At 36.9% G+C, this 20,777-nt stretch overlaps 2 protein-coding genes across 2 annotated transcripts; both read left to right on the top strand.

Moving 5' to 3' along the window:
- The first annotated feature begins 2,744 nt into the window (after positions 1-2,744).
- LOC118992684 (protein FAM177A1-like) lies at positions 2,745-4,961 on the top strand. Its single transcript, XM_037054675.1, has 2 exons — positions 2,745-3,381; positions 3,919-4,961. Exon 2 carries the CDS (start codon positions 3,951-3,953, stop codon positions 4,590-4,592), a length of 642 nt encoding a protein of 213 aa, XP_036910570.1. The 5' UTR covers positions 2,745-3,381; positions 3,919-3,950; the 3' UTR covers positions 4,593-4,961.
- Positions 4,962-7,822: 2,861 nt separating this feature from the next.
- On the top strand, positions 7,823-19,083 carry LOC118992668 (cysteine-rich secretory protein 2-like). The gene is made up of 7 exons (XM_037054674.1): positions 7,823-7,891; positions 9,216-9,332; positions 10,316-10,403; positions 13,792-13,937; positions 14,363-14,460; positions 16,351-16,439; positions 18,709-19,083. Exons 1-7 carry the CDS (start codon positions 7,823-7,825, stop codon positions 18,834-18,836), a joined length of 735 nt encoding a protein of 244 aa, XP_036910569.1. The 3' UTR covers positions 18,837-19,083.
- Positions 19,084-20,777: the final 1,694 nt, after the last annotated feature.

Genomic DNA, 20,777 nt, shown 5'->3' with positions numbered 1-20,777 from the left:
ACAAGGCAGAAGGTGGAGCATCTCAGAGACCAAGGAACAGGAGAAGAATCAGGTGGGCTTCTCATCAGAATCCACGCAGGAATTCAGTTCTTCCAACTCTCAGGCATCTAGACCACCGCTCCTTTCAGCTCAGCACTCAGCCAACTTGGAGTTTGCATGAGCCTGTAGACACACCTGCCCTGTTCCTGTCAATAATGAAGAGGAAGTTTCCACGTGCTTTCCAACACATACAGGATCTAAACCTATAAGCTTTTTGAAATCTAGATTTGCCTCTATACCACATTTATCAACGCTGCTTTTTTTGTTTGTTTTTTTACATGTTGCCCTTTTGTCTTATGTCTACTAGTCTGAAATTAATATGGGAAATTGTCACGACACTTTTATTTTTCCCAACATCAATGTCTTAGCTCCACAAATCACCCTGCACAGTGCTATCAGGTAGCTTTCTTGAAATAATACTTGATCATGTAATTTCCCAACACTCTACACATCAGTGAAATTATTACTTTCCCATGTTATAGAAAGAAGCAAATCCCCTTAGATGTCTATACAGCTTCCCCCAACATTTTCTAGAGCCCATCATTCTGATAATATCAAATCACAAAACTCTCAGTTGCTGTATGCTTTTCCTGTTTTAACTACTTAGCACTAAACTGTACTACCCAGTAATGTTCATATGTATTTATCATTATCTTTCCCACAGGACTACACATCTTAGAAAAGAGAGATGACATACCCTTTTCTCTGAATTCCCTGAAAATCTAAGCCAGGCCAATATATACTCACGGAACTAATCTTTACAAGCTGCCACCTACGTAACTAATATTGCCTTAAGCTTTGGAAATACAGCAATAATCAGGAGAAACATAGTCAATTTCTCAAATACAGGGGTGGGCAAAAATAGTTTTACAGTTGTGAGCAAATGAAACATAGTTTATTCTTATATTACTATTCATGAGTTATTATAATAGTTTCCACACTAACAACTTTAAACCCACTTTGGCCTACCCCGTACATGTGCACTGACATTATCTGTCACTACAATACTCAGGTTGCTCTCATTTTTGCATTATCCATGGGAACAAGTAATAATCTTGGAGGTGTCATGCCTCCGAGAATGAAAAGTAGGATATCCACAGTAAATTATAGATTACCATAGGATAACAATGGATTGTTTTGCCCTAGAAAAAGAACAATGTACCAAACAATTCTTCCTCTAAAAGATGAGCAGCAACTTCATGGCTATAAGTATTTGAAATGTTAAATTAATAATCTAAACAAAATACGGTGAAAACATAAATATAGCAACAAGAGAGATCTGGGGATGGATTTTACAAGGATTTAGAAATGACAACTCAGGAGTCAACTTTGATTTAATGTAACCATAAGAGTAAAGCAATATAGGATGACTTCTAAATTACAAGATTTTTGTCCTTTGTAATTGAACTGAAATGGTACAGAAGAACTAAAATAATGTCTGTGCATTTGTCACTTGGAATTTTAACATTGCAAAGGGAAAACAGCACTCAGTAACATGAAACTACACAATGATAGAACCGCACCTCCATGAGTCTCTCAAGGGCTGAGAGAAATTTCAACCCTCTTGGCATCGGGTACACAGAGCTATTGTGTGACGATGGGTCATAATCCTCGGTTTGACATCTTGTGGCCCAACCCATCTTCTAAGTAACAGATTAACTCATTTCTTTAAATATCAAAAACAGCTAAGCACAGAAGAAAACGTGTCTAATTCATCTGCCCTCTGCGAAGAGAGGCAACCCGTCTTCAACCAATGCCCTGTATAAACCTGCTTAACTTGAAGCCAGCAGCCTTGGATTAGGAATTGCGAACATTTTCTTAAAATTTGTTCCATTTATGCTCCTTGAATTTCCTGACCACAAAACAATTATGGAAATGAAAAAGCAGGTCCAAAGTAGGAGTTGTTTAATGAGCAAACCTGCAAATGCCAATTTTATCTATGTAACCTCGAGTGCATTATTCACACTACTATGGCATTGCGCTGAAAACTTAAGTATCTATAAAATTTTCCAATATGCTCTTTAAATCATGCCCCACGTTAACTCAGGAGATCTTGTCCGTCAAGGAACACCTCTCTTTCAGCCACACCCTGGGCATTTCACATCCTGATATATCTCTATCGTCGTACAGTTTCTTATCTTCCTCATTAAGTAATGGTAATGAGAGAAAAAAGCAGAACTCTGCGTTTTGCAAGGGAGAGTGTGTAGGATTTTTCTTCGGTGCAGCCCTAGAGGGAGCTGGGTAAGTTGCAGGAAGAACTCGGTTAGCGGCTGACATCACACTGAAGGCAGAAAGCCCTGTGACGTCATGCGCATACGTGGCCCACTGGGTATTTTACAGGCGCTGTAGGAGGGGCTTCCTACAGCTTGTCTGTGGCCCCGCCCGAGGCAACAAGATCTGGGCGCTGGAGCCTGGGTAAGAAGTGCAGCAGACTGGGAAACTGGAAGTGACCAGGGTGGCGGAGGTTGGGTAAAGACGGAGGAGGGAAAGGTCTGTGAGGTTGGTGAGGGGTCTTCTGCTCCTTCGTGCTTCTTCTGGTGGTCTGGTGCACGTCGTTGTCTGAATTGGTGTACAGGATACAAAGTTTCCTTCTTTTGATTAGTGCCCATCAAGCAAATTTCTTTTTATGTTCATCTTGTAGAAATTCTTTACCTATCTTAAATGATAAATCATTCTCTTCACATGAAAAGCTCTAAGGCAGAGCAGAAGACTGGAGTTGTTTCTAAAGCTTGGCCTTTCATAGTGTCAAATTGAGAACTTTAGCTCCTTATATTTTGAATGCTTTAAATTGTGACTGTTGAATCTTTGGGACTTGATGTCATCTACTCTCTTCCAGTAAAAGACATAAAGGCTTGTCTTTATGCAGAGAAATAAAGGCATGCCTCAAATCTGTGTTTTTAATGCTCACTATGTGAGTCACTACTTACAGAATTTATCTTTTAAAGAGTATATGAGTTAGAGGCTTAGGTAAGGAATTGGGAATCTTTAAAAATAGGCTGAAATATTCCAAGGAAGTCAACCAATGCAATCCTGTTGTTAGTATTCAAATGAAATACCAGGACATCAAAACGATCTGATCTCAGAAGGCAATTATGGTCTTAATGGTGAGGTCAAATTAATACAGTAAAGTATTAGAGAACAATACCAAACATCTGTGTCAAGTTTTAAGTTTGCAGCAGAGATTATACCTATTCTTCACATCTGTATTTTAAACATCCTCTTATTGCCTGTTTCAGGGTTGTGGAACTACACACCATGCTCCACCTGTAGGCTCCCCCCCGCAGAACCATCAGATCCTGGTTTTAAAACACCTGCAACAAAGGGCACAGTGGTTTTCTATTAGTAAGTAATATGGGGGGGGGGGAATGTCAGCCAGCCTTTTCAATTCTCTATGAATATGATGTTTTCTGCAAGTATACTCTACTGAAAATGTTATTGCTGTCACTGGTGCAACAAAGATGATTATAGAGGTTGGGTGAGTTAGGTGTGGGGAGAGGGCCAGGAAGGGGTATGTGGCACTATGATATGTTGAATGATGGGAATCATGGGTCATCGAATGCAAACCTAGTGAATGATTGAGCTTTATAAACTCTTCAGGCTCGTGTATGTCTTTCAATAAGCTGATGAGGGTACCACGGCCAAGTGTTAGATCATTTTCCTGAAGTAAACAAGGAGATCTCTGTTAGAACTGGGCCTTACCTATTAGAATCTTTGATTAGAATATACTGATTTTTTCTATGACACTTGGAATTATAAACACTTAAAAACACCAAGCCTTGGTTATGGATGAGTCTCATTTCCAAACTGCAGGCTCTGTCCATGGCTGGGTGGGCAGGTGGAGGGTGGAAGTGGGCTTATCAGCCATTACGTTCTATCTAGCCAGTGCCAGCAGCCCCGTGGTGGTGACAACGATGGACCTGGAGCCGAGCTCTTCGGAAGGAGGAGAAGGGGTCACAGTCTTGGGAGCTGCGGCCATGCAGGCATTCAGGGATGTGGCATGGCAGAAGAGTAAGGAAAGAGACTTTGAAAATGTAGAGCTGGGAGTCACCAGGACAGAGAAAAAAGTCCCAAGGAGAATCATCCACTTTGTCAGTGGTGAAACAATGGAAGAATACAGCACAGATGAAGATGACGTTAACGGTCTGGAAAAGAAAGATGGTTTGCCTAATGTCAATCCGAAAAGGCTTACCTGGGGCCCGTACTTATGCTTTCACATGCAACGTGCTGCTACGTCAACGCTCTTGGCGTGTGACTTTCTTGGAAAGAAGATTGCATCTGTTTTTGGCATGAGCAGCCCAAGACACCAAAACACCATTGATGAGGGTTACCAGATGAAGAGAGAGGAGGAAAAGAAAGAAGACAGGACATCTGAAGAAGTAGAAAAACAACACCAACAGAATAAATACCAGGCTGGCTCCACGGTTCAGACAGATCAGCCAGAAACATCAGCCAAAGTGATGTCCAGTTCATTTGTGAATCTCAGTTTTGAAATGGAGGGAGATTGTGAAGTAATTACAGAAAGCAAACAAAATTCAGTCTCTGTCCCACCGTAAAGTGAAATGACTCTCAAACTTCAAACCCTAAGGGGTTCTTTATACCAGGAACACTCATATTCTCTAGTCAGAGGGACTTAATATGTTGGTTATAATCTGGAAAGGGGAAAATGTTTCTTTATTCTTAGGCTCTATCCAGCAGAAGTCAAATCTGGAATTTGGATATTTGTATTATGCTTTTACTGTGTGTAAAGTTAGTTCTTTCTTTTTAAAATGATCTTCATAAAAAAAGTTAAGGACATTTTACAGCCCTAATTTCCAATTAAAAAAGAGGTACATTATCAAGCTTGTCTGTTATTTGTGTTTGTAAGAAAAAAGTAGGGAAGTTGCTGATAAAGGCTAATTGAAGTTGGTATTCCTAATCTCAGATGAAAATGAGGATTTTCTCCAAATACATTTTTATACTATATCTTTATATTTACATATGTAACCATTAATTGAATGGGATGGTTCACTGAGTGTGTAATAAAAGAAGCAAGTTAAAAACAATTTAAATTTTCTTTCCTTGAGAATAGCCTTATTTTATGGGAAAGGTGATTGAGTTCATGATACCAACTTTTAAGATGGGATTCCTTTTTTTAATGCAGGTTACTTAATCTTGTAGTCTCGTTTCAGTAGTTATTCAAATTAAATAACTAACTTTGAACATAATGCTAAAAATACTAGCCATGAAATAAATTTATTTATTTTTTATATTTTTAAAGATTTTTAATTTATATATCTTTAGAGGGGAAGGGAAGGAGAGAGGGAGAGAAATATCATGTATGATTGCCTCTCATGAGTCCCCTCCTGGGAACTGGCCTGCAACCCAGGCATGTGCCCTGACTGGGAATCGAACTGCGATCATGTGGTTCGCAGGCCTGCGCTCAATCCACTGAGCTACACCAGCCAGGGCTTTGAAATAAATTTATTAATGTATTTTTTTCAAGTGGTAATACCTAGTGATTATCCAGATGGCATCCTGGCTATGGGTCAAGTAGTTGCAGGGAGGGAGTGGAACAAGGGGACAGGGGAAGACTTAATCCTTCAGAGGCTCACTGTTAATTAAACATTGCACAAGGTGCCGTGGTAGCATAATGAAGGTACTTGTCACTCACCATTTCAAAGGACCAGTAAAGTGGACATTTTACCTGACCCAGGATGGTCTTCTCTCTACTCACTGGGCTATAGTGTTCAAAATTTGAGAAGGTATCTGTATGACTTTGATTTATAGCTAAGTGGGTAAAGAAGAATGTGTGGCATATTTCAGATAATGCTGCTCTTAAAAGCCCCTTCACAAATATAGGGACTTTTTGGAAATTAATAGTTGCCATCTAAACAGCATTAAGCTTTCACTCTTAAATATATCTATATAAAATACAAGAAACTGACAACATAGATACAGTGGGCCTATTATGGAACTCTGTTACCAATTAAGTGAAATTTGGAGAATTTGTGAAAGATGATTCTTTACTGGGAATCATTGGTTACATAGATTCATGGGTGATTCTGTGACATGTGATATAATCGTTTGGTTATGGGTGTAAACTGTACATAATTTAGTCCTAAAAGGATTTATCAATAGATTATGAAATTAATGTCATCATAAGTTATGGTTTATAATAGCTCTACAACATGCAAACCTGACATCTTCCCTTTAATTTGCTTTTAACTTCATTTGGGATAGCACCTTCAACTCAGATATTTGGTTATCTGGTGAAGGCATGCACATTAAAGGTCATCTGAATCTTCTTTCCCTAGAGGTACTAAAAGAAAACTAGGAACTTTGCTGATTATAGTAACAAAAGGTAATGCCTTATGAAGGTTTTATGTTTCTTTAATTTCATTTTATTTACTTGTCCAACAGTGGCCCATGTGTAATGTTTATGTGGTTATATACTGTGCCTTAAACTTTTATATTTTAATTTATGCAAACAATAAAATTTCCCACAAATGCAAAAAATAAAATAAAATAAACACAGGTCTTATAAAAACTTCTAAAATAAATCAACAACTTAATTCAATAACATGCATTTATGGAAGATCTTATGAGCTCAGAAAATGACCACTGTAAAGGATAATAATAAAAATATTGATAATTTCCATTTATTGAGTATTCTATGCCAGGCATTTTATTAGGTGCTCTAGGTATATTATGCCTTTTAGTTTTCAAAGCAAACCTATGATAATCCATATTTTACAGAAAAAAATTGAATCTGAGAGGATTTCTCAGAACTAATGTTTTTAAAAACTATGTTTTTTACCAATAAGACATAGAAAGTTGTTAATTAAGAAATGAATGTCGCAGAAAGCTGAGCCACAAGAGTTCAGCTGCAAGGTAGGGTCCTGGTTGCCTCTGCAGTGATTAACCTGCCTGGAGCAGTTTTTATACAAATAAAAGAGCAGCATCCACATTTTAGCGTGCCTGAGAAGAGATGGCTGGCTAGGGAAGAAGGAAATGCTTTACTTATTCAGATTAAAGCTAAATGGAAACCAAATAATGTCAAAAAAACAATGTCAGACAACTGGCAATGCAATTGAAAGCTATTGGTATACAAAATTCTGTTCCAAAGCTTATTGACTTAGATTTACTTGCACAACCAGAATGTGCTAAAACAAAGATAGGTGTAGTATCTATTGTGTGCTAATCTTCCCTTTGCCTTCTTTCTTCTATCAGATAAAGAAGGTACTTCATCTTGCTTTGAGAAACAAATATAAGTGATAATTCATTTATTTTAATGTGGACATTTTGTCAATCATTTTTATTTCACCAATGGTAAATGGTATATTTAATCCATCCATGTTTTTCATAACTCTATGTTTAATTTTTACTGAGAATGATCTCAAGTAAATCTTACTCTTTTCTCAGTCTATCAAATTGAAACCTTGATGAATTCTTTACCTTTCATTCTAAAAGAGATAATATAAATAATTCCTATGTATATGACTTTGAAACACTTGAACAAGAAGAATTTTTAATGGAGTAATGTAAAAGTATGATAATCTGTATTATATATATTTCAAGGGCATCAGTCATGTTCTTCAGCTTATATTTTATTATCCCTATCAGAGACAATGTTGGTTCCGCTATGATTCTACTGGTACCCTGCAAAAATTTTCTCTTGTTACATCATGAATTTGGGGATTGCAGTTGCTTTGAGATGACCACAATCATTACATTGGTTTCCCCCTCTTAGTCCATGGACTATAACATTCAATGCAGACTTTTCTCTTTGACTTAGTTCCCAGCAATGGCTTTATTCCCAGTGGTGGTGTTTCTGGCTGCTGTGCTATTTCCATCTTTACCTGCAGAAAAAAAGGTAACTTAGAGTGGAACATCTTCCCAGAGCTATTCAGGCAACTTTGTGGGATGGCAAGGCACTTGGAGAGTGGAAAAGGGCAAGAGTGTCTGGGATATCACCAAGTACTCACTGGCTGCTCATGCACTCCACATTATTATCTAGATGAAAGTTTAAGGCTGAGCTGTGCAATACAGTAGTTACTGTCGCATGTGGCTATTGAACAGCTGAAATGGGGCTTGTCCAAAATAAAATGTGCTATAAGTGCTGAAATCCGGTATATACATACTGGATTTCAAACAAAAAAAAAGAAGAGAAAATGATCACATTGTTTTTAGATTGAGTACATGATGCGATAGTATTTAGATCATTGTAAACTTCAGGCATTCAGTTGTGTAGCCCTCATGGAACAATGCCCACATTCTCCTCTATCTTCAGACGCAAAGCCCCACATGCCCACACACAAAGACAAACCAGAAAATAGCAACACCTGATTTAATACTTTAATTATACTTCTGTTAATAAAATTAAAAAGTCAGCAATAGTCCATTAATTGTGTGGCTTTGCTTCCTCCAAATGCCTCAGAAGTTGCAAAGCTGTCTTTTCACTGACTTCATATAATCTAACCACAATAGGTAGAATGAATTTTCTAGAATTTTGAATGCACTTCCACAAAGCCTAAACATTCTTTCCCTAAAATATTCTAAATACGTTCTCTCTCTAAATACACATACCATGTCAGGGCACATTCCCCTCAATGTTGGGATGAACCTTGAGCCACACACGTATTCCCCTGATGCAGCCTGATCAAATGTAATGAGTATGTCTGAATGTTCCTGCTGTGCACCTTTGTGATTTTAAATATTATCACTCATCACTTTAAATACTGACTTCCCTTGAGGCTAGAAATGGGCATTTTTGGCCTTAAAGGATTTTAAAAATTTGTCATGTCATGAATTACATTTTCATTTTCAAAGCTTCAAATTCCTCCTTTGCTGTTTGTCATCGCTTTGGCTAAGATTCATTGTCAATGCTTTGCAACTAGTGTTGTTTAAACTGAACCCCTTTTTTATTTAATTCTTGTTCAAATACAGTTTTCTGTCTTATATTCCCAGCCCTGCCCCGCCAAGTGCTCCCCGCCTCCCTCCCATTTCCACCCCCCAACCTTAGTTATTGTCCATGTGTCCTTTATACTTGTTCCTGTGAGTCCTTCCCATTTTTCCCTGTGATTCTCTGAACACTTTTTTAAAGTGATCCTTGTGTCCTTGAATGAATTGTTCAGTATTATATGTTTAAAAATTAAAAAATATTATTTTTTAAAAATTCTAATTTTATTTCCCTTTAGGATCCAGCCTTTTCTTCTTTGTTAACCTCTCAAGTGCAAGTACAAAGAGAGATTGTAAATAAACACAATGAATTAAGGAAATCAGTCTCTCCACCGGCCAGCAACATGCTAAAGATGGTAAGAGGCAGTCATACAAGGAAAGTGGTAGGGACAAGTGGTGGTGAGATCAGGAAGCTGGTAACTGGCCTTCGTTACCAGCTTTGCGGCTTACAACATTCTGCTTCTGTTTTGCTGTTTCATTTGAGCTGTGTTATGGGCAGGAAAGAAGTTTTTAATTTTATTTTATAATAGTTAAATAACTCCTCAAGATTGGGGTATAAAGTTTGGAAGGCAGAATTAGAGGCCAAATCTTCAGGTATCAAGTGGGAAGCTATTTTTTTCTTCACCATTTTTCCTAGTTTAAAATAAATCCTGTTTCCTTCTAGATCAGTGCCATTTAGGGTAAAAGTCCACTTTCCAAGGGACAGTCCTTGGAAGCTAAATATCTCCTGTATGATATCAACAGGCTACAAATGGTGTTGGGACTAATCTAGGCCAGTTCTACCATTGAAATATAATTGTAATTATAATACTTTACATGTTGGTCAGTATTTTGAATACCACCATTACTAAAAACTCTAACCTGTGGTAGCTGTGTGTGATCATAAGTAATCAGATATTATTGTGTTATACTTTTGTTAGACACATTAGTTATAGACTGTTTTTGTAGGAAACTGGCACCAAGGCAGATAAAGGCACACCAAACAAAGGGTATTTTAAGACCAGTGACAAATAAATTATACATCTACAGAAGTTTTTTTTATCCTCCAGGGAGGACATGCTTACTGATTTTAGAGAGAGCGGAGGGAGAGAAAGTGAAAGAGAAATTGATGTGATAGAGAAACATCAATTGGTTGCCTCTTGTATGCACACACCCTAACCAGGGGGCAAACCCACAACCTTTCTGCTTATGATGCAATGCTCCAACCAACCAAGCCACACCAGCCCGGGCTCTACAGATGTCCTGGGGTAGTACAAGTTAATCTATCCATCAGATTATAATGCATATAATTTTTTGGAGTTGAATACTTAAGTGTTTTTTTTTTTCTTATGATGCTTAGGAATGGAGCACAGAAGCAACAGCAAATGCCCAAAAATGGGCAAACAAGTGCACTTTACAACACAGTAGTGCAGAGGACCGAAAAACCAGTATGTACATTAGTATCCATTTGTTGAATAAATAAAGAAATAAAATAACAGTGAACAAATAAAATAGAATAGACCATACCAGGGTCTTGCATTAAGACTGTGAATAAACGTTGCTTCTATTTGTCTTTTTGAAATCAAAGTATCTGTATATAGAGAATATGGTAAGTACCATTTTGTGCTTGGAGATGGTTCATGTTATTCAAATAATTTCTAAGTCATCTGTTTTTTTCAACCAGCTCATGAATAAATAGGTCATGCATCACCATTTTTTAAATTTTAAAAATTAGAAAACTAGGACTTGACAGGAATGACTTACCTAAGAGCACAACCTGAAGTAGTACATATTTGGCAACTTAACCAGGCTCTCTGATTGCTAACCCACTGCCCTTTTATGGTATTGTATAGCCATGTGGTGCTCTGGAATCTATTGGTTTTGTGTTCATAAAATATATTGAATTATGTGGAATTGTTCCTGATTTTTTTCTTTAAAAGATACTAAACTTTTTAAGATCAGGATAAGTATTTGGGATATATTGAATCATTTCAAATGTTTTAATAACAGAAAGTCAAGTATTTTACATGACTTTGTGCCTATAATGCATAGTATAATATATTAGATTCAAAAACACATAAGACATATATTATAAAGGATAAAAATAATGAAAGAAAATACTTGTATGCATAAACCTTACATGCAATATTTATTTACATTATCAAGCATGATATCACTATGTGTAGGCAAGCCCAGTTTGAAAGTAGTGAATAATTTACTTGTAATTTCAGTAGAACTGTTATTGTTTATATTGTTGTTGCTCACATTATAGTGAAATTATGAAGAGAGAGAACTGTATTTGGTACAAGATTGAAAACCAAATGGTCTTGAAGATCCGAGTCTGTGGTTAGAGTCTTAATTTCTCTCCTCCACTATTAAAGTAGATATCCAAGAATATTTTATATTTTAAGTAGCATGTAAAAATTAAATTTCTAGCCACCACACTATAAACATTAAATGAGGGCTTGAAAAGATAGGAAAAAGTTTCTGGGCTGCAAGAAACTTCCTTATTTTTCTAATTAGTTTTATTATTTAAGAACAATTAACATGAGATCTACCCTTTAAACAACTTTAAAGCGTACAATACACAATTGTTGGCTGTAGGGACAATGCTGTACAGCTTTTTTGTCATTCATAACTCGGACTTCATGCCCATTGGTTAGCAACTCCCCACTTCCCCTTCCTACCAGCCCCATCACCACCATTCCACTCTTTGACTCTGTCAATTTGGGTATTTTAGTTATTTCAGATAAGTGAAGTCATTCAGTAGCCATCTCTCTGTGGCTCATTTCACTTGTCCTCAGGTTCATCCACGTTGTCACATGTTGCAGAATGTCCTCCTTTTCAAAGGATGAATAGTGTTCCATTTTGTACATATACACATACACACATGTGTATGTGTGTGTGTCACATTTTCTTTATACATTTATCTGTCAATGGACATTTAGTCGTTTCTACACCTTGGCTATTGTGAATAGTGCTTCAATGAACATCACTTTGATCCTCACCATCACTTGTCTTTTAAAAAAATAGAAATTCTGATAGGAGTAAGGTAATAATATCTCATTGTGGATGTGATTTACACTTATCTGGTGATTAGAGGTGTCGAGCACATTTCCATACAGCTGTTTGGCCATCTTTGCTTCACCTTTGAAGAAATGTCTATTCTTGTCCATTGTGGTCAGTCTGAGAAAAGATCTTTAGTTTCTCAGGCAGCCCCCAGAAATGATAGATCCTTGGACATTCCATTCAATTCTTTCTCTCCCCAGGGAGAAACTAGGAGCTGAGATTTTTTTTTGCCTGTTCACTTTGTGCTGGACCAGAAAGAGAAACTGTGGCTACTGCCAGCCAAACCCCTGCCTCTGTTTTCAGGAGCCCTGGGCAGCTAGATTATGCTAGGTCTTGTTAGCATTTCCAAACAGGCAAGTTAGAAGCCAGTCCTTCAGGCAGGCTCTGGAAATTTGAGGCATTGAATGTCCAGACCAACTCTTTTTTTCCTGTGGAGAGAAGCAAGCAGCTGTGTTTTTTGTCTGCTTGCTGTGTGCTGAACTGGGAAGAGGATCTATGGTATCTACCAAACCAATTCACCTTCTCTCTTCTTCCTCAGAGGGAAAGACTGTGCCAACCCCATGAAACATCCAAGAATGGCAAGACAGATGCCAGTTCTTTGGGTAGCCTTGGAAAAATTAGAACATTAAATGCACTGGTCAACACTTTGCCTCCCATAGAGGAAGCTGAGAGCTGAGATTTTTTATTTCTGTGCTCTGTGCTGAGCCAAAGAGACAATTATGGTGTCTCCCAGACCAAGGGAGACTGGTGTCTCCCAGACCAAGGGTGTCTCCCACCACATCAATTATCCTTCAGGTGACTAGCCTGCGCCTGACACTCAGGGCTCCAAGACCACCAAAACAGAAGCCAATCCTCTGAGGAGTCCCCTAGGAAAAGTTGGGATGTGGGAGACACAAATCAAATCTTTGCTTCCCCTGGGAGAAGCTGGAAGATAGGAGGGCATCTTCCTGTGCTGAGAGTAGAGCTTCTAGTAAGTGTTCCATTCCAATCTCCCTACAGGCTTCAGTGAGTCTGGCTTCATATTCTTCTTTATATAGGAGCCTTTCAATTCACTATGGGGTTTCTCACAAGGGCAATTCATTCATGAACTGTTGTTAGATCAGTGTGTTGAAGGCAAGAAAGTCCAGGCTTCCTACTTCACCACTCTTGCTGACTCTTCACGTACTCTCTGAGGGGGACGTGACCTTGCGACATTCTTATTTACTGATAAGGGAAGATTCAACATTTTGAAAACTGCCAATCCTCCTGCTGTCCATTGCTTTTTGTTTGGGGTTCGTAAAGACTGCCAATAGAGCTTTTTCCTCCAAAGTTTGACACAAAATCGTTCATAATCATAAACATTTGTTTTCGGTTCTGTAAGTGAAAAATCTCTGGTAAGGGTGGTCACACGGAGGAAAGAAAGATTCAGAGTTGGTTGTCACCTTTTGCAAGCTCATAATACAAAGCTACGGGTGCGCGGGGCCTTGCTCACATGAAGCATTTAGCATGAAAAAGAATGCATCTTTGACGATCCAGAGGAAGGAAAGAAGAAGAAGGACTGAACCTGTTCAAGTTTTGTATGTTAAGGCCAGCCTCATGGTGATAGGCGGACCTGTGTTCTATACAGCATTCTAGCTGATAAGGAAATGGACCACCTTTTTAATGTATTAATTTTAGTCAACAGCAGCAAGTATGGGCACCGCAGAAGGCAACGCCCTGGTGTTCATATAATGGGTTTCTTTTGCCATTGCAGCCGTAGCGCTTTCCTCATGATCTGTTCCTTCACAGGTACAAAATGTGGTGAGAATCTCTATATGTCGAGTGACGCTACTGCCTGGTCCAATGCAATCCAAAACTGGTATGATGAGAGCCACAATTTTGTCTATGGTGTAGGACCAAAGAGTTCCAATGCAGTTGTTGGGCATTATACACAGGTAAAGGGAGCAAATGAAAATGCTTCCGCCACAAATGCTCTAATCTAGATAGCTTCTCTAATGTATGGCTATCTCCAGCATCTAATTTGGGGAAATGGGCCTGGATAGGTCCAATATAGTCCTGGCACTGGGCTGGCACTTCATCTCGAGCTGTCATTTCTTTCCCCGTGACCTGCAAAACTCTCGGTCGGGAAGTGCACTCTGTACTTCTCCAACACGATATATGAATAAAGCACTGAACTTATATAAGCATTTAATATTTTAAAAGTCTGTGATTTTGTAATAATAATTTCAATATTTCTATAAAATATATGGTTATACACTATAGTAATAATATTTTTTCAAACTTTTATTTGGTATTTGTTCTTTAATATTTTCTCTCTTTTTTTACTGCATTCTTTATATACTCCTTTATGGTTTTGTAGGTTGTTTGGTACTCATCTTACCGTGTTGGATGTGGAGTTGCCTATTGTCCCAATCAAGACAGTCTAAAATACTACTATGTCTGCCAATATTGTCCTGCGTGAGTATACACTTTAGAGTTTAAGTCAATAATTCCACCTGCAATTTAATATTTTTAAAATTCTCATACATTAAACAAACTGAAATAAAAATATATTCCAGTGAATGGTAGGAATACATCTTTGGAATTGCTTTTTTAAGGTGAGATATATTCAACGTATCAAAGAAGAGATCAAGTTCTCAGGTCCAAGTATAAAATCTGAAGCTCTCTTTCCTCAAGTGTAAAATGATGTCTTTTCTCTCAAGTGGCTTTCCCTGCGGCTCAAGGTTATTCCATGAGTATGTGGAATGTGCATTTCTCTAGATTTGGTGTCATCAGTTCTTGCTAATTTCACATTCTAAGAGGGCGAAAACTTGATGATTAAGCAAGGGGTTATAGTGCAGGAATCACAAATTGTGGTTTCTGCCTTCTCTACTAAAATGTTTCCACTTATTTTTATTGAAAAACCACTTACATTTTTACCATTAAAAATGATTTACTCTTTTGAGTTTCAAAGGTTTTCTAAGAAATCTTTAATATTTCAGAGTCCAGAAAAAGTTAACATCATAAGTCTTTGTTTCTTAGCACTTTTCATACACACACACACACACACACACACAATATGTCCACAACAAACCATCCCACGCTGTATGGATTTATAGCAGGAAACATGTTGTTTCATCCAGCTATTGTTTGCAGTCATCCACAATAATCCCTATGGATATTTTGAAGACCTAATTTCAATATATCTATTAATCCTGATTTCTTTTAATGTTTGCAATTTCTTATGACTAGAGGCAGAGGGACCCCCCAAACCAAATTTCCCATAGGATTTATTTTGAGATTGTAGACAACCTGGGGATATGGATCTCCCACTGGAGAAGTGTGGCCTCCAGAGCCATTTGCCCAAAAGCACCTATTAAGTCTTACAAACACGAAATGAAAAGTCCAAGGAGAATGCATTCAAACTCACTGCATGCTTGTGAGAGGAAAGTATCTGAAGTGGGGGGCGGGGTGAGTAATGAAGGAAAGCAGAGGTGAGAGAACTTCCAGAACACTTTTATGTCTATTTTACAACTTCCCAAGGGCTCACACACATGTAGTTCTATTCTGTGCAGGGAGACTGAGGTTCAAGTGCATTCTTGGCCCATTTGACACGATGGAGATTAGGACCCCCACATACTTTCAAATAAATTAACCGGCCAATACAATAATGATCATCAGAGTTACAACTTAGTTTCTGTAAAGCGATTATACCTTGAATGCTGATGTTTATAAAAACTTTTAAAAATTAATGTTACTTTTGTGGTAAACATAAAAATTACACACAGCCTCTAGAGACTTACAAATTTCCCCAACTCTTCTCTCCTCACAAATACAAACATCACAAACTACTTAAATACCATTTCCCCTGAAGTCAAAAAATTTATATACTTGAGCTTTACTATCCCTAATTCATGTAAGAAAAATTACAGTGTTTTATCATTTTTCAAATATAAATGATATTGTAGCACTGAGTATTTTTTTCATACTGCAAACCCTGGCCCCCTAGGAATTTCTCCTGACTGGGAGATATGTTCTTCCCCTCACCAGCATATCAGCTTCGCTGCCTTACCAATTTGACCAAGTCCGCTGGGAGATGAAAAGAGTATTAAAATATACTCTGAAAAGTTTAGATTGTAGTCATTCCAATTTAGTTGTCCAACCTGCAGCATAATGGTCAAGGAGATGGGTCAGTGTGTGAAGCATTTTCTTAATGTGGAGTTTATCTGAATTACACTCTGGGAAATATATTTTTTTAACATATCTAGATATATTTAATAATTGTGTATTTTGTGATTGTGCCACTCTTGGGGTATAAACTAAACAGCGAAGTGGAAAATATTTGACATTGTATATTTTAAATTTCAGTGGTAATAACATAAGTAAAAAGAACACCCCTTACCAACAAGGAACACCCTGTGCCAGTTGCCCTGGTAACTGTGACAATGGACTGTGCAGTAAGTTTAAAGTCATGAATCTGCTATGATAATAAAATGCTCATATTTTCTTTTCTTTTTATGGATTAATAAATCTCATAATGTTACCAATTTATATAATGTACTTATGAAAAAGACAGGTTCTGATTCCTCAACAGGATGTATAAGTAAACATTTTATACACTTTACTCACCTACATATTTTTGTAATGGAAAGATTATTACCATATCTAACATAACAAAACATCTACCATCAATGACTTTTGTGGCTATGCAGAGCTCATTAACTATACATGTTTCTGGTAACTAGCTCATTTCCTTGAAGTATCATTACACTAAAGGTGGTAATTTGAAAGAATGAAAATGTATAAATCTATGGATGTGAGGTGACGTTATGGCTCAGTCTAGACAGGCACACTAAATATTAAGTTTCTTTTTTTAAGAGATTTTATTTATGTATTTGTAGAGAGGAGGAAGAGAAAGAGAAAGAGAGGGAAAGAAACATCAGTGTACAGTTGCCTCTCATGCACCCCCTACTGGGGCCCTGGCCCCCCACAACCCAGGCATATACCCTGCCTGGGAATTGAGTGAGTGACCTTTACGATTACAGACTGGCACATGACCCATTTAGCCACACCAGCCAGAGCAAATATTGTTTCTCTTGTGCTACTGTGTTCATCATGCTGATTACCGCATTTTTATAGTATAATAGGGATCGTAGCATTTGACTTGATAAATGGTCACTGACCCTAAATAAGTAGTTTTGTGCACTTGTTGATGACAAAATCCAGTCCACATATAATATTGGTCATAGAACCCACAAACACATTGTTGTGAAAGGAGAGAATAAAATGTCATATATCATTTCTAAAGTTGTCACAAATAGAAGTAAAAAGAGTGTTGGCCTTTTATAGTTGAATACTTTCATTAAAATTATGAACAATAGATGTAACTTATTCACTGAGAGTTTTACCTTTCAAATGCATTCACTTTTAGTTAGCATTCATTATATAGCTATAATTCAGAATATTGATTATATCAAAGCTATGAATCAAATAAAGAAAAAAAAGTTGAATCTTTATATCTTGACTGAATGCTATTTGCTAAGGAGATCAGAATAATCCTACTAGCAAAAAGCACTTAACTGAAAGACTTTAAACCAAAGAGTGACAAGGTCAGAATCACATTTCATAAACAACTTTCTAGCAATAGTATGTAGAAACAATTGGATGGAAGCCAGCTAGAAAACTGTTGAAAAACATGGGTCTAAAAAAGTGGATGTCTTTACTGTGTTAATGGCAAAATAAATAAAGAAGAATGGGCAGGGCTGGGAGACCAAAAGAATAGCCAGTGTTTGTTACCTGTGCTGGTTGAATGTGGGTCAGCATAGAAAAGGAGCTCAGATGGGTTCAGTTCCTGGCCTAAGTCACTGAGTGGTCAGAGAGCCATTTCACTGAGATTGTGGGAGGGGTGTAGGGAGACCAAAGCCAAGAATCATCAGCCTCGTGGGTAGTAGGACGAGTTTAGTCTGGGATTTGTTGAGTTTGTGGTCCCATGGGAACATTCAAGAAGAAACACCAGAAGGAAAGGGGGCATATTATCACTGTTTTACATCTTAATCTTTCTCCAAAAATCACTTTCTCCAGAAAGAAATGCATTGGAGTCTAAAGCAGTGCTGTCCAAATAGCATAAAAGGATAAAAATGATTAAGGAAATACATTTTTTTATTTTTTTAATCCATAATAATTTAATTGAAATAGCTACATATGTCTAGTGGCTCCCATATTAGACTTTGCAGGTATACAGAAATTTATTTATATTGATCTTTTCTTTGAAAAGGGAGAAAAGTAGGTCACTTAATTTTAGAAACATGTTGCCAAGTTCAAAATTTTAAGTGATGAGTTAAACAGTGAGCTCAACTAAAGCACCTTCATATGTCCCTCAAGAAGTGACAAGCCCACCCTGGCTGGTGTAACTCAGTGGACTGAGCGCGGGCTGTGAACCAAAGGCTCGATTCCCAGTCAGGGCACATGCCTGGGTTGCAGGCCAGTTCCCAGCAGGGGACCCAGGAGAGGCAACCATATGTTGATATTTCTCTCCTTCTCTCCTTCCCTTCCCCTCTAACAATAAATAAAGAAAATTTTAAAAAACACCTTTAAACAAAAAAAAAAGAAGTGAAAAGCCATCATAGTGTAAGAGACGCTGACTTATTTGTCCAACTATGCATTTTGAATGTATAACTTGCCACCAAAGAAAATTACAATAATGTAACTAATCTGTTTTTCTTACAGCTAATAGTTGTGAGTATGAAGATCTCCTCAGTAACTGCGATTCTTTGAAGACAACAGCTGGATGTGGACATGAATTGCTCAAGGAAAAGTGCAAGGCCACTTGCCAGTGTGAGAACAAAATTTACTGAAAAACTCAGTGTATGATGTGCAAGACTAAGTGGAGAAGGGCTGCATCATTTAATTGACACATCCCAGAGGGGAAATTGTAGGCATGTTAGTTACAAATTCGATTCCAAACGGTAATGCATCTTTTTTTCTGGGATCTTCACAGAAAGCTCTTTCATACATTGATTTACAAAAGTAGCATATTCTGTAATGGCAACTTTGGACTTTGAGATAAACTTGGTGGATGACCCATTCATTAAACTTAATGACTCAAATCAAGTCAAAGATTTTTAAAGTTTTATGATCACAGAATTTAGGTCACCTAGAGTTTTGGACTAAAATGAAGAATCACATTTCCTGAAACAACTTACAAAAAAACCTGTAACATCATTGTCATTCCTACTACATAATTTTTAAATGTATTGTATAAAGAATGAATTCAAAGAGTAACATCTACCTTTGTCTTATGGCTTCTTTTTAAACAAAAATAATAAAGAACATATTGAAGCAAACACATAGATGTGATTCTTTTTTTAGATATGATTCTTGTGCAATAAATTATAAAATTCATAATTGTTCCAGCTAGACTTAGCCTAGGTCCATGATTATACAGAATAAAATTTCTAAAATATTTGCCTATAAGATTAAACTTTAGCAAAAAAAAAAAAAAAGAAAAAAAATCAGTGTATTATTACCTTTTTTTTTTTTTTTTTGCTTTTTGACATTCTAACATTCTCTCTATTGGTTGAGTTGATAAATTTTAAAAAGAGAGTATTGTCCTATCTGGAGTGGCTCTGTTTGTTGGAGTGTGGTTTTGTACACCAAAATGTTGAGGGTTTGATTCCCAATCAGGGCAGATATCTAGGCTACAGGTTCAATCCCCAGTCAAGGTATGTATGGGAAGTAATCAATTGATGTTTCTCTCTCACAATGATGTTTCTCTTTCCCTTCCTCTCTCTAAAATCAATAATCATGTTTAAATTTTAAAAAGGGCATTATTATCTGACAACATATACAAAAAATATCCCCCCAAATAGTAATAAATATTTGAGAGATTTACCATTTATAAGTCTTTGTCTCACTTAATTTATGATTGATAAAACAACAAAGTTGACCCATTTCATGAATTAAAAACAAACACTTTGAAAATCTAAAATAAGTGAAATAGGTATGGATACTAGTCAGAAAAATATCTGTCAGGTCTTTCCAGACAGATGGTGAACTAGCCTGAGCTATTGAGGCCTCCAAGATGAATTAGATCATATAAATTATCTTCATTAAAGAAACTGAAGTTATAATTCTAATGTTTCTATAAGAGAAAATTTCAGACCCAGATCATTTCATTGAAGAGGTATCAACTATTTAAAAAAGAATTACTATAATTATGCACAATATTTTCAGAAAATTGAATGAAGGGATACTCTCAATATACTCTTTGAGACTAGTATTATCCTACTACTGAACCCAAAGATGTTAAATAGGATTAAAAAACTATAGAATTATAGCTGTCATGAACACGGATAGAAAAATTGCAAACAAAAATTAAGTAAATTAATCCGGGATTATAAGATAAAAATAATAGACTTTAGCAACTTTGGATTACCTCTACAGTGCGGGGTTAATACTCACATCTAACCTGTTGCTGCCATATAAACAGACTAAGTAGAAAAACCATGTGTTCATCTCAATAGATGAAAAGCAAACATTTGACAAAGTCTGATATCCAGTCAGATAAACTCTGAGCAAACCAAGAGGGGCAGTTATTCAAGTTGTCAAAGGAAACCTATACGCAAATGTATTCTCCTAGAAACAAATATGTAATACTTAATGTTAAAAGAGTGAAAATTTTCCCCCTAAAATAGGGAAAAAGTCAAAGATATCCATTTTCATCTGTATTAAACATTGTAGTAGTCCTATCCACTAAATTAGAAAAGACGAAGAGCATCTAGCTGGAAAAGAAGTGG

The sequence above is a fragment of the Sturnira hondurensis genome, unplaced genomic scaffold (genome assembly GCF_014824575.4).
Source record: "Sturnira hondurensis isolate 20B ecotype Veracruz unplaced genomic scaffold, ASM1482457v3 Scaffold0000880, whole genome shotgun sequence".
Lineage (NCBI taxonomy): Eukaryota > Metazoa > Chordata > Mammalia > Chiroptera > Phyllostomidae > Sturnira > Sturnira hondurensis.
The sequence above is the reverse complement of the archived record's forward strand: the minus strand, read 5'-3'. Positions and strand labels throughout refer to the sequence as shown.

Coding starts and splice junctions, on each gene's coding strand:
- LOC118992684 (XM_037054675.1), top strand. CDS start 3,951: ATGGACCTGGAGCCGAGCTCTTCGGAAGGAGGAGAAGGGGTCACAGTC.
- LOC118992668 (XM_037054674.1), top strand. CDS start 7,823: ATGGCTTTATTCCCAGTGGTGGTGTTTCTGGCTGCTGTGCTATTTCCA. Junction 9,333..10,315: donor CCAGCAACATGCTAAAGATG/GTAAGAGGCAGT, acceptor TATGATGCTTAG/GAATGGAGCACAGAAGCAAC. Junction 16,440..18,708: donor CTGTGACAATGGACTGTGCA/GTAAGTTTAAAG, acceptor TTTTTCTTACAG/CTAATAGTTGTGAGTATGAA.